The 14,712-nt window shown below is 43.4% G+C and overlaps 1 protein-coding gene across 2 annotated transcripts in view; it reads left to right on the top strand.

Annotated features, from left to right (window-relative positions):
- The window catches only part of LOC109299990 (collagen alpha-1(XXI) chain-like), a 200,378-nt gene that overhangs the window by 160,921 nt on the left and 24,745 nt on the right, over positions 1-14,712 (top strand). For both annotated transcript variants that reach the window (XM_019520549.1, XM_019520551.1), the window contains 2 exons: positions 11,718-11,771; positions 13,989-14,042. In XM_019520549.1, coding sequence (XP_019376094.1) covers positions 11,718-11,771; positions 13,989-14,042 — 108 coding nt within the window. The remainder of the gene's footprint in view (positions 1-11,717; positions 11,772-13,988; positions 14,043-14,712) is intronic.

Genomic DNA, 14,712 nt, shown 5'->3' on the forward strand with positions numbered 1-14,712 from the left:
CTTTTTAAGATTGGTGAGGTGGCAATCCTGGGTGTTCTCTTCAGTGCAAATTTGGTGGTATCTGAGGGCTTGGCTGTATATCACATCTTTTTTGGTGTGTTTAGGGTGATTTGTTGGTTCTGTGCAGATATGTATGTTGATCTGTGGGTTTCTTGTATAACATGGTCTGTATTTTATCATTCTGGATACTGATCATCGTGTCTAAAAAGGAGATGTTGGTGCTGGAGTATTCTAGAGAAAGTTGGATGGAGGGATGGTGATAGCTGAATTTCTGATGGAACTGAATCGGAGATTGTAGGTTTTCAGGCCAAATTATGATGTCATCGATATATCTTAAGTATAACAAGGGTTTGATGATGCAGTTCTTGAGGAAGTCTTCTTCCAGGTGGCTCATAAAAAGGTTGGCATACTGTGGGGCCATTTTGGTGCTCATAGCTGTTTCCATCGTCTGGAGGAAGTGTTGGTTATTAAAAGTGAAATTTGTTGTGTGTGAGAATGAAGTGTATAAGGTCAGTAATATCTTTGGGTCTGTATTCTGAATTGTAATCTTGTTCCTGTAGATATGTAAGGCAGGCTTGGATGACATCCTGGTGTGGGATGTTTGTATATTGGCTGGTAATGTCCATGGTGGCTAGGAGGGTGTTGCTGGGAAGGTGGTCTATGTTTTTAAGTTTCCCTAGAAAGTCTGTAGTGTCTTGTACAAAACTTGCTCTGTGGGTGACAAGTGGTTTTAGGTTTGATTCAACGAAACCTGATATTTCCTCAGTTAGGGTCCCGTGGTTGGATATGATAGGTCTGCCAGGGTTCGTGTGTGTGTGTGTGTGTGTGTGTGTGTGTGTGTGTGTGTGTGTGTGTAGAGATTCACCTGACAGACAGACTTAATTTTATAGCATGGCTGGGAAGACTCAGTCAGGTGGCTAACTGTCAAGAATGTCCGTGACAGTCAATAGCTATTCAAATCTCAGAGAAACACAGGCTGGCAAAAGGGAGGATAATCTCTGAGAATTTGTATTTGGGGTGGCTATGCATATTGATCAGGCAGAAAGATGCTATAACAATCAATATATATTTGGAGAGAGGTGCCGATCAGTAAAGAATTATAGTTTATATTTTAAAGGAAAACCCTTTAACAGGGAGCATCCATTTTCAAGACATAGAAGGAATATAGTTAGAGATTGATATTTTTCACCCTGGAATAGTTTTGTAGCTGGTAGGCTTAGAAGGGACCTAAGCAGATCATAAAGTCTGACCCCTCCCCGTCATAGGCAGGAAAGGATGCTGGGGTTACACGACCCCGGCTAAGTGATTGTCTAGCCTCCTTTTGAAGACCCCCAGGGTAGGGGCAAGCACCACTTCCCTTGGAAGTTGGTTCCAGATCCTAGCTGCCCTGACTGTGAAGTAGCGCCTCCTGATGTCTAGCCTGAATCTACTCTCAGTCAACTTATGGCCATTGTTCCTTGTTACTCCCGGTACTCTCTCATTGCCTGCTGGTCCCCCCTGGCAAGTTTATAGGTGTCCACCAGATCCCCTCTCAGCCTTTTTTTGTGGAGGCTGAACAGGTTCAGGTCCCATAACCTCTCCTCATAGGGCCTATCCTGCTGCCCCCTGATCATTCGAGTGGCCCTCCTCTGGACCCTCTCAATGCTATCCACATAGCTCCTGAAGCGCGGCACCCAGAACTGGATGCAGTACTTCAGCTGCGTCCCGATCAATGTTGTATGGAGGGGGAGGATCACCCCCTTGGACCTGCTCGTGATGCATCTGTGGATGCATGGCAAGGTACAGTTAGCCTTCCTGACCACATTGGCAGCCCATGACTCTGGGTCGATGCCAAAACTCTTTAGGAACACTTTTAGGGTGTCCTTGTACCGCTGCTTTGGCGCACCACAAAAGCATACGCCATTTGACAATTCACCATAGAAAATTTTCTTTGGAAGACAAATGTCAGGCATTCTTGAAAGGTGGCTGGCCCATCTTAGCTGTGCCAGTTTCAGTAGGGTGTAGATACTGGGGAGGGCTGATTTTTTCCAAGCACCTCAGTGTCCAGAATCTTGTCTTGCCACTTGATTGTTAGTATCTTTCACAGGCAGCAGAGGTGGAAGTGGTTTAATTTCTTGGCATTTCGCTGGTAGATGGTCGTGGTTTCGCAGACATAAAGGAGAGACGGGAGAATGATGGCTTTGTAAACCTTCAGTTTCATTGACGTTCTGATGTCTCTGCAGTCCCAGACTGCCTTATAGAGTCTGTCGAAGGCCATGCTGGCTTTTGCTAGCCTCCTGTTGACTTCGTTGTTGATGTGGATAGCACGGAAGAGCTTGCTGCCTAGCTAGACGGTTGTTGGCCTTTAACTGAGATATGTGGTTTCTTCGGTGTTGTGCCAGGTACAGGTTGAAACATCACTTTGGTAGTCTTCATGTTGATAGTGAGTTCAAAGTTGTTGTAGGCTGAATGAGAACAGGTCCACGGACTGTTGCATGTCAGCCTGTGAGCCTGCGCATAATGTACAGTTGTCAGCAAAGAGGAAGTCACAAACTGTGGCTGTTTGGACTTTGGAGCTTGCTTGGAGCCTGCGCAGGTTGAAGATGTCTCCATCAAAATGGTACCTGATCCCCATACCAAGATCATTGTCTTGGAAGGCATCTGACAGCATGGCAGAGAATACCATGCAGAAGAGGGTAGGTGTGAGCACACAGCCCTGCTTGACACCATTTGTGACTGGAAAGGGGTCAGAGCATTCGCCATTCTAGAAACATCTGAAACACTTTCCAGAGCGCGCGCGCGCGTGTGTGTGTATAGATGCACGTTGTAGACTAACTGAATCAGAGATCCATAAACTTTGTGAGTAAGAGCTCACTTTATCAGAAGATATGAAAGGACATACATAGAGTAGGCTTTGAAATAGTGATTTTAAAAACAAAACACATGGGATGGGAGGAGGTAGAAGAGAAGGAAGAGGGGTCAGTGCTGAAAGGCAAACAAACCCATAGGGACATAGGAATCAAAAAAGCTAATCCAGGTAATGGGATAAGAATGTGTTGTACCTGTTTAGATCACACTTAACAGAATCCAGTCTGTGCTTGATTTCTTGTTCTGCAATTTCATGTTCAGGTTGGCTTTTAAAGTTTTGTTATATTACTGCCTAGGGAAGCTGTTAAATCTCCAGCTTTGGAGATATTCAAGAAGAACACCTCCACCCTTGGACAGGCATGGGTCAGAGATGATTTAGGCATAGCTATGCGTATGTTCTGTTGTTAGTATTTCATGGCTTCTGGGGTTTGTTGGTTGCTGTACTGAGCTGAGAGGGAAATTCTCCCTTTCCTGCTGCTGCACATTCCTTAGAAATTTTGTTCTTGGCTGCAGCCAAGGCCAGGGATTTTTACTGGCATGTGCCAGTGCTCCCTACTGGGACCTAAACCCAGAGGTTCCTGGCTAGAGGGTCTTGCCCCTTTGCTCAGGATCAGATGGATTGCCATATTTGGGGTCGGGAAAGAATTTTACTCCATGGTCAGATTGGTATGGATTGTGGAGGTTTTTGCCTTCTAACATAGTGGAGGGCATGCCCCTTTTTCTGGGACCTTTTGTGTATTTTAACAACCTTTCCAGCAGCAGGATATTGGTTGCTGTGGCCTCCTGCTTTACTTGTGGCAGATTAGGATGTGATTTTTTGTGTTGTGTTTGGGTTGACTGTAGTTTTGCTATGAAGTTAGACAATGGCTTTCTTTCTATAGAATGGTTTGGATAGGGATAATCCTACTTTAGGCAGGGGGCTGGACTTGATGACTTCTGGAGGTCCCTACTCGTCGTACTCTTCTATGATTCTGTAATTCTACTCTGTAAAACCTACTCTGAGGTCAGCAATGGAGCATTCAGGATGGCTAAAGTGTTTTGCTACAGGCTTATGTTAGCTTTTGAACTTGATGTCAGATAAGTGTTGCTTCATTCTTTCACTTTTTTCATTTAATGAAGCCTATGTTGACTTATTCCTCATGTTGTTTCCTGTTGTTCATTGGTGAGCTAACTTTTATTTTTGTTTTGGGAGGCTTTAGAACTCATCATTGAGGATAAAATGCAATGAGTAGTTTTAACAGCAACAACTATATTTCTGATCTGTGGGACATCCATACTGTTCATTCTGTAGTCTTTTTCCTTTGATGACCATAACAGCTATTATGTTTATTGGAGTACATGTAAATCATATCTCACTGTTCCTGCATTGCCAGCATGACTTACAAATTTAGAACATGATTTCTTTTCTCTCCTCATCTTCAGTCTTACCTTTTATATGAGACACTGCTAGCTTAGGTTACTTGGCAAAGGGAGCAAGAAAGATAAAAAGGTAATTCCTATCCCATTCTTTAGGATAGCTGCAGTAGTTGCACATCTCTGGTTGGCCCTCAGATGGGGCCAGCATAGTTGTCCAAGTGGGTAGCATGTTTTTGAGAAAGGAAAGGGTGGGAGGATATGGCAGCAATGTTAATAATTACCATGCTGTGATTTGAGTGGAAAACAGATGGCAAAGTGACACTAGTGGGATCCTGGCTCTTACTCCTGTTCTTTTGGAGCATTCTCTCCCACATGCTGTGATACCAATAATGCAGAGGGTGAGTGTAAATAAGTATAGGATGAAGACATGATATCAGGGAACATACATTACTTTAGTTTTCCTTGTATATAGAACCACTGTAAATTTAGGTTGTCCTTGAATACAGCTGTTCCACTTATATTTTTTACTAGATTCTTTAGTAGTCACATTGTTACTTCTAGGTTCTATCCATTCAGTAACTTACCTAGTATAGTCTCTTCAAAATTTCCTTAGAATTTGTAAATGGTTACCATTTGGTTCTGTGATTTATTTGAATAAGTTTTCCTGATGTTTACTATCAGTTCGATTTAGTGGATCTTATATCACTTGATAAAATAAATATGCAATTGATACATGGAATATTTGAATATTTAAAATTATATGGTAATTCAATCAAAAAATAGAGTGGGATTTTTCCTTATATTTTTCCTTGTATTAGTCACAGTAAAAATGTTTTTTCCAGAAAAAAACAGATGGAAAGCCTGTTGATGGTTTATACTTAATACTTTGGGGAAATTCTTCAGAAACAAGTTCTCCTAAGTAATAATTACCCTTGTTACACTGCCAGCATAAGTAATTTATTAATTTATCTCCCACATAAATACAACTGTCCTGGAAAAATGGAGGAGTAACATAAAATTTCATGTTGCTGAATTGTTTTATTTTTACTTAAGACACTTTCTTTGCTTTTTAATTTGGATTTGTACACTTAAGCTTTCTATACACTGCATCAGAAAAAATACTTTAGTTCCCTTTAAAGTTATGTTCTATGCTGTTTGTATGAAGTGCAGAGTAGTGATTTAAATTATATGTCTGGTAATTAGCTTATCTAAGGTTTATTCCTCATGTATATAATAGCTATCAAGTAATTAATTTTTTCAACCTTATCATCTTAAAAATAAATACTTCTGCATACGCACACACGAACGATGTACCTGGCGTCCTATCAAAAGACTGCACTGAGCACTCACAGTTGGCCTATAGTGGGAGTATGAGAGAGAACATGAACCTGCAATAAATATTAGTTAAACTACTTATCACTACCAGAAGGTTCTCAGATGTTACAATGATGAGGGCAATGACAAGACAAGAATTTGAATGGAACAGAATAGAATAAACACCTCAGGGTGCAGACAGAAGTGCAGCTCCTCACTGTAACTGAAAACGCTTTGCAGGAGGTGTTCTGAGTTATGATGATCTTCCAGACCAAACAGAAGTTCACTGTTGGTTCCAGGGGGGAGGGGAACCTAGCTTTTGGCTGTGAGCCTGCAGTCGGTTTCCTCTAGCAATGGCCGCTGCTCCTTGCTAGAGGGAACTCATTCTAGGGGTTCCCCAGCCAGTGCTGGAGGGTGGAGTGGCTTAATTGGAACCTCCCCCCCAACCTTGGGGGGGCTCCAGTACACCCAGCCCATCTTCCAGCAGGGACTGAAAAACCCCAAGGCCAAACTCCCTCTGCTCCCTTTTTCTCTTCCCATTCTGAAAACAGTAACAGGCAGCAGGAAATAAGCAGGGATCCTGGTTTCCTCTGTTTAAAAATCACAGATTCTCTGATTTAAAAATCCCAAATCTGTGTCCTTCCATGATTAAAATGAAATGCCACTCTGTGTGTATAAATAAATAAATAGTATGTATGTATGTATGTATGTATCAGTTGAATGCCATGTTTTATTGATATATTTACGGTTTTAGAGCAATTTAGAAGCCTATTAGTGCCTCCAATCACTGTAATAAAATAAATTCTAAATACCTATATATTTTGGCATTTGATTTGAGGTTTTTTATCATGGAGAAGTAGAGTTCTCCCTGCCCTCTTTGCTGACTAGGATGCAGGTCCAGCTGCAGCTGTCTCTCCCCACCACTCCCACTGCTTTGTGGCACTGAGCAGCTTTTATATGCGGGTGCCCTGCCCATGCCACTGCCCTCACTCCCAACCCACAGCCACCCTACCCCTGCTGGTGCCACTGCCCCTCACTCCCAACCACAGCTCTCCACACCTGCTGGTACCCCTCGTTCCCCATCCACAGCCGTCTGCTACATCCCACAGCCTTGCCAGTGGGTGCCCCCAGCTACCAGGGCTACAGGGCCTGGGACCCAGGTCCACAGCCCCCTGCTCCCTCCAGAAGTGCCTGAGCCCTGACTGCTACCTGTGGGAGGTGGTGGCTGTTGTGGCAGAGAGCAGTGCGGAGCCTGGTTCCCCTTCCCACATGGGTGGCACAGCTGGAGTGGAGACCATGTGGGGGGGAGCGTTGCAGGCTGCCTGCTGTGGGCTCAGGGTTCCCTGCTCTGCTCCCCTCCCCCTGGGGCTTCTATGGCCCAGCAGGCAGGACCTGCCACAGCAGGGCAAAGTAGGGCCGGGCAGAGACGCTCAGTGCCACTGCAGTGAAGTGCCCCCTGCCTGCCTGGCAGCAGTGAGGAGCACAGCTCTGCACCACCCACCCCACTGCTGCCAGGTGGGTGGGGGTGCCTCTTCATGGCAGTGCAGTTGCATTGGCAATGAGCTTCCCTGCCCAACCCCGCTCTGCTCTGCTGCACTGAGTCCCACCCACTGGGCTGCGAAGGCCCTAGGGAGAAGGCAGCAGGGTGTGGAGCCCAGGCACACAGTAGACAGCCCACCCCACCCTGTGCACAAATCTCAGGGCACATACCCCCCAGTGGTCTCCCTGGGAGTAGATGCAGTGGGGTGGAGCCAGCTCCTCCTCCACATGAGCCACCCACACCCCTATCCCTCTCCCTTTCTGGGCCCCAAACCTGCAGCAGCCCCAACCCTAGCTCTACCCAACTTCCTCCCTCCCTTCCTCAGTATGGGGGCCTCAATTCCCCCTCCCCCCCCACCATCACTTCCTGACGTACCTGCGGGAGCTGCTGTCCAGGCTGCCTGGTGGTCATGTGCATGTGTACGTGCACCCATGCGCATGGCACCCCCTGCTGATCACCCTTCTCCCAGTCCCCTCAGCCCCTTGCCTGTTGGAACTCTGCCAGCCTGCAAGGGAAAACCCAGTGTTTTTCTTCTCAAAATGAGAAAATCCAGGTTTTACTGCATTTTTCCATGGCGCACAGAAAACCTGGTTCCCTGAAAATAAAGTATTGGGAATAAGCAGAGAGCACACAACTAATGGAAAATGAGATTGCTCAGCAAAGGCGGCTACATCTTTAGAGATCAAGATGTCTAGAAATAGTGAGAATTATTAGAAGTCAAGCTGAATGGCATCTTGAAAAGAAAATTAAAACACATAGTGAAAAATGTTTATCTACATGAATAAAAAGAGGACAAGGAAAGTGGAGCCACTATGCAGTAACATAGTACATTAAGCAATTAAATTAAGTAGGTCCCACCCAAACTAAATAAATACTTTTGTCTCAGTTTTCAGAGCAGATGACATTGTTACCAGTAGTAAGCAAGATAGGTAATGGAAATTAAAGTATGGAAATGGAAATTATCAGAAGCAGAAGCAAAACTCCAGGAGTGGGTATATGAAATAGGTACCATGTTGTAAATATATGTAGGCTCTATTGCACACATTTAATAGCTGTATGGATGACCCTGAGAGCTGGAGCAATAAAAATGAAATTAAACTTGGTAGTGCCAAAGTACAATGCCACCTACTCAGGGACTAGCAACAAGAATTTCTACTATAAACTGAACACTCCTCAGCTAGAAAAGGAGAAAAGAAAGCCTGCATAATAAGTTTGTATAAAAAAAATTAAGCAGAAATTAGCCTAAATATCATGTGTTGTCCTTTTGAGGTGGGATTTTCAGTCTTGAAACATATTATGTTTGAATTTAATTGATAATAAAATACACATTAGTTCACATTTGGTAAGTATACATTATAATTCTTGACTCGGCTAGATTCTAATAATATCTAGGTTAGAAAGATGTGGGTTTGCTTCTCACACAGACTTGGACTCATATCTTATGTAGTGAAAGGAAGCAGTAGATGGTATGGTACACTAGTTTAGTTTCTGTCATTCACACTAAGCCAGAATCACGTCTGCTCATCTGTACTAATTCACTTGATTAGGGGTGCTCAACTCCCAACCCACAGGCCAAATGTGGCCTGTGGAGCCACAGCATCTGCCCCATGGGGGCTCCCCATGGGTTAAGAAACGTTGCAGCAGAGGAGGCATGGCAGTTAATGTTGCTGCCAAATTACCAAGCCCTGCATGGCCAGATCAGGTCTGGCCCTCCTCCTTTCTTCTCCCTCTCCCTCCTTACCATGTGCTGCAGGATTGGGGTTGGGCTGTTCTCCCCCTCCCTTCAAATGTGTCAGGATCAGGGTAGGGCAACTCTCTCCCTCCGTTCCCCACTACAGGCAGGACTGGGACTGTGATGTTCCTCCTGACCTCTCATACAACAGGATTGAGGCCAAGCTGCTCTCCCTCCACTCGCCCCTGCAGCCAGATCAGGCTTCTTGGCTGAATCCAACCCATAGAAGGACTGGCATTGCTCATCTGGTTTGTGGAGGGGAAGAATGTTGAGGACACACCCTAGATGAAAATTGTAAATTCCCCGTAACTTGAACATTGTCAAATGTCCTCTCTGAGTAGCTTCTTAACCCTCAGTACTCTATGAAAGCAGTTATTTATGCATGTATGAAAACGGGTTCATTTAAATAATAGCACACATCCATTGGATTACTAGAAAATATTGTTGTAAATGTTCTAGAAAGACTATTTTCCAAGTATTTGATCAGCTCTGTGGCATTGCAAGCTTCTGTCACATTCATAGATTTAATAGATTTCACAGATTTCATAGACATTAGGGCTGGAAGGGACCTTGGAAGATCATCGAGTCCAGCCCCCTGCCCAGAGGGCTGGGGTCATAGGATTCCAGCAAGATAAGCATCCAATCTGCTCTTGAAGGCGTTCAGTGTAGGTGTTTGAATCACCTCCGATGGCAGGCTGTTCCAGACCTTGGGGGCTCGGACAGTAAAGAAATTCTTCCTTATGTCCAGCCTGAAATGGTCTTGCAGTAGTTTATAACTGTTTGACCTCGTTATCCCTTGGGGCACTCTGGTGAACAAATGTTCCCCCAGGTAGTGGTAGTCACCCCTGATAAACTTACAGGTGGCCAACATATCACCCCTGAGCCTGTGCTTTTCCAGGCTAAAGAGCCCCATGGCTCTCAGCCTGTCATGGTAAGGCCTGTTTTCCTGACAGCATAGCTCTTCTCTGGACTCTCTCAAGCTTCTCCCCATCCTTTTTGAATTGCGGAGCCCAAAACTGGACGCAGTACTCCAGCTGCGGCCTCACCAAGGCCGAGTACAAGGGGAGAATGACGTCCTGGGATTTGGTTGAGAAACATCTATGGATGCAAGCCAGTGTTTTGGTTGCTTTACCAGCTGCAGCATTGCATTGCAGGCTCATGTTCATCTTGTGGTCAATCATGACCCCCAAGTCTCTTTCTTCCCTAGTGCTACCAAGCGTAGTGCTAGCCAGCGTAGCACTGCCAAGCCTATAAGGATGCTGCAGGTTTTTCCTCCCAAGTTGGAGAACCTTGCATTTTTCGGTGTTAAACACCATCAGGTTCTCGTCTGCCCATTTGCTGAGCCTGCCCAGGTCAGCCTGGATCACCCTCCTGTCTTCTGGTGTGGATGCTTTGCCCCAAAGTTTGGTGTCATCGGCAAACTTGGCCAGTCCGCTTCTGACGCCAATGTCCACATCATTAATGAAGATGTTGAACAATATGGGTCCAAGGACAGAGCCTTGGGGGGACCCCACTGGTCACTGGGCACCATGACAATTGACTTCCATCAATTACCACCCTCTGGGTCCAGCCATGGAGCCAGTTCTCCAGCCAGTGGATCATGGTGGACCCAAGGCCACAATTGGCCAGTTTTGCCAGGAGGTGATCATGGAATACCAGATCGAAGGTTTTTTTTTGAAGTCAAGATATATGACATCAAGCTCTTTTCCCTTGTCCAGATGATAGTCACCTGGTCATAGAAGGAGATGAGATTGGTCAAGCAAGACCTACCTGCAAGAAACCCATGCTGGCTATCCCTCAGGGTGTTGGAATCTGCCAGTCCATTAAGGATGACCTCTTTAATAAACTTTTCTAAGACCTTCCCTGGGATAGAAGTCAGGCTGATGGGCCTATTGTATTTCAGTAAATCAATTACCTGTATTAATCGATAATAATTATTCAGTAAGTATTGTTTTTAAATGTATGCATGCGTCCAAAAAGAGAATATTAATTCAGGAAATGTGTACATGATTTTTATTGAACCTGCTATTCTAGAGTCCAAAGAGAAAGTTTGATGAACTAGGGATAAAAACCATATATTAACACCAGATGTGGAAAGTTCTGTAAATGGGAATCCCTTCTTGGAAAACATGGTTAAAAAATAAGGTTTGGCTTCTTTCCAAAATATACTTGGAGTAACTTTAAGTAAAAAAGAGAGAAACCCAGGCATAGGCTAAACTTCTAATGGTTTTTCGTTTTCTTTTGGAACAAATACAATTACATATCTCTTTATCAACACATTTCTCTCAGTGGAAAGCAGGAAAAGGAGGATCATTCTCTTAAAGAAGTCTGTGATGTATGCTTATGAGCTTTACTTATCTATGCTACAAAATGAATTGTTGCATGTAAAAATGGTAGAAGTATTGGATTCTGAATGAATGCGCCAATTCTGATTCCTGCAAAGATAAAGAAAAAAATAATTATATATCCCAAAGATTAACCTTCTGTTCCACAAACTCCCCATTCTGTAAGGGAGTGGAGGCAAGTCACAATTTGCAGTTTCAACTAGGGGAGGACACACCCCGATTTCTGTTAATAATCTAAAATGGTATTAGGAACCTTGTAATCCCAGTTCTATCTGTGTTACTTTAAGAACCTCTTGTGGAGTATGGGGCTGACCATCAGCCCATAGGTGGGAGGGGTTTGATTTGAATGAGTTGTCCCACTATGAGAAGCATCACAATCCTAATAAGTATCCCCACCCCCGACAGTATTTTCCCTTGAATAGGTTGTTTCATTTTGTATAAAATGTTTGGTGGATTAAGACTATCATAAACTTTAAAAGATATTCTCAGTCTCTGTACTGTGTTATTATGCATGTAATAAGGAATACAGCTGAGAGGGACAGCTATGACCCTCTAAATCCTCTTTTTTTCCTTTAATAAATAGGGTACAATAGGTCATGAAGGGGCACCTGGTCTACCTGGAGCACCTGGGCAAAAGGTGAGGGCATTAATTTTAATTTGCTGATTGGGATGAATAGTGGAGTGTTACCAAATTATAGATTACAAAGTTCCATAACCATGTGTTATGCAGTTTTTTAGGGTTTTTTGGTATCTAGAATACTGAATACTATTATTCACCATATCTAACTCTTATGTGCAATTTTTAAAATACTGAATAGCTTTGATAAAGCTTCCCAGCCCATGCCTGTTGTGTCATGCATCTTGGCATCTGTTTAGTTCCAAGTCCTGCAGCCCTGGAAAATGTTCTTGAATACTAAGGGCCAAATAATTCTCAGTATATAGCCTGACTTTGTATCTACATTACATTTATTTATATTTTAATTGTGTTAAATAAAGTTGTGTTGCTTTTTCCACCTACTAAGCCAAATTTATTTCAGATGTAGTTTTATTGATTGCATTAGAGTTACAGTAAGACGGAATTTGACCCATGTCCGTAGTACCAAAAAAAAAAAATTGCTAAATAAATTCATACTTAGCTGCTAGTATAAACTTTTAAGTTGCATGAGTTTTGATTGAATAAACATTTCATAATATGGCCCAGAAAATATTTAGTTTATACTTGGAGACTTGCCTCTATCCATATATACATAGTTTCAGTTGAACAATTGATATTTGGATACATATAAATATTAACTTTTATGTTGAAGGTAACATTCTTATAAGTGCTCAGCATCATCTTAATTTTGCCCTTGTTGCTGAGAGTTTACAAGCAACTCTTTCAAGGGGAACCAAGTTAGGTTGACACTGAATGCACTTTAAAATAAAATGTATTTTTACGGCATTCTCAAACGAAATAGATGTCTTTGTGTTGAGGAAAGAAATGTATTGTACAAGTCTGCACAATACAATCAACTGGATTTTTCAGTGCTTTCAAAACTCTCTCATTTCTGTAAGCACCACAGGATCAAGATAATCAGTAATTCACCTTTAATAGAAAGATAATCTAAGAAACTAAAAAGATTATTTGTCATGTAGTTTTTAATATGAAAACAAATATTTTTTCATGCAAGCAAGTCCTAGTGCTTGCAAGCCCTTTTGTTGAGTAAGCAAGGAGAACAGTAAGAAATGAGAACAGTGAAAGGTAGAACAGGTCGGGGCTGCCAGAGGGTATGGGGTGTCAGCCCCGGGCTCTGGGTGGCAGTGTTAGGCAGCAGAGGGGCTGGCTGGGGCACTAGGGTGTTGAAAGTGCAGTGGTGTGTGGCTAGGTGGTGGGCTGGAGAAATCTGGTCCCTAACTAACTAGCCTGACCAGGTGCAATTTATGCACATGGTCTATATCTACATCTGTGTTTAATCACAGTTAATTACTCCGTCATAAGATAGTACTGTCCCCAACAGTACTACCTTACTGAGGCATTAATTTACTTACTGTGGCCTAATACTGTTGCATGTGTAGATGGTGATGCTTTACCCTGCAGCTAGTTAGTTCACTCTACAGTAAAGCACATGTGTGGCCAGTGTTTGCTAGAGAAAGAAGATTCATAGCACTGCATATGATACCCTTAGTTTCGCTTAGAAGGATGGGCTGCCCATTGTCCTAAGTCCTCTGCTCTCCCACCCCCAAGTGGGGACGAGAACAGCTGGTGCCTTGATAGCCTATCCAATAATGAGCTTGCAGGAAGCCCTGTAGAAAGCCAGTTGCTGAAGTATCTTGAACAGCTTCAGCTCTCTCTGGGACTATTCAAGCAGTAGTGCCAATTCTTGTCACCCCTGACTAGACCTTGGACTCTCCAAGTCTGTTTGAGCAGTGGTGAGAGTTCCCTCAGCTTCCCCCTGACGCTCCCTTTTGGCTGCTCTGTCAATCAGTGGAGCGGGCTGGTTGAGATGTAGGAGTTCCTGCCACCACTATAAAAGCCTGAGCAAGAGCTGGGGCTCTGGCAGTTGCAGTACTATGGTTGGCAAGGGTGAGGAGAGCAGTTCTTCTCACCACTGCCACTCTTGCTGGACTCTTGTCCTTGGAAGATGCTGCTTTTCAGCAGCTGCCAGGTGATCACTGGCAGCCTGCTTTCTTTCCCTGGATGGCAGAGGACAAGCTGTCAATTATCTGCACTCCCCAGCTAGAGTGCCTGCCTTCGATGCAACTTTGTAGCTTTGCAGAACTTCAATTGAATGCCTATATATAGCCAGAATCTAAGAAACATTTCTTTATATTTTATATTCACACCCAAAAGATTTAAACGTTGTTTTATTAATAGGGAGATAAAGGTGAACCTGGAATACAAGGGAAGCCAGGATTATCAGGAGCTAAGGTAAATATGAAATCCGGAAACAATCCATTAGAAGACAGGCACTGTAATTAAAAGTTCCATGATTTACTTGTCAGTTCAAAGGACATTTTGTTTCAAATTGGAACATATTTAATGGTTGGCTGTTATTAATATTGTACTATCTCTTTAGGTAATATAAATTAGTAGAGTCCCAGTGAAGCCTGTGTGTATATGCAGTTTTATACCATACATAAAATTGGTTTGATCTGTAATTCTCCATACCAGTATGCTATTAAAAGTTTATTCTAGTTACTTATCTATACTTATACATTTGTATAGTACCTTGTCAAGAAAAAATGTATTTTTTTCACGTGCAGAAGGGAAGAATAAGAGGGAAACCATAGCTTGTCTAAAAGTTACAGCTAAATAGCTCCTTAAGGAGACGATCCTCCAAGCCCAGAGGAAGGTAATCCCCAGGAGGGTCAAAGGGGGCAGGAGAGCATATAAGCCTCCATGGCTCACTAAACACATCTGGGAATGTCTTCTTGCCAAAAAGGAGGCTTACTCCCAATGGAAAGGAGGGGTCGTCACTAAGGAGGACTATTCTGCAGTTGCTCGGGGATGTAGGGGGATGGTTAGGAAGGCCAAGGCAGAGATGGAACAGGGGCTGGCTTCCCGGATTAAGGACAACAAGAAGTCCTTTTTTAAATAC

The sequence above is a fragment of the Gavialis gangeticus genome, unplaced genomic scaffold (assembly GCF_001723915.1).
Source record: "Gavialis gangeticus isolate Ggan-Ray unplaced genomic scaffold, GavGan_comp1, whole genome shotgun sequence".
Lineage (NCBI taxonomy): Eukaryota > Metazoa > Chordata > Crocodylia > Gavialidae > Gavialis > Gavialis gangeticus.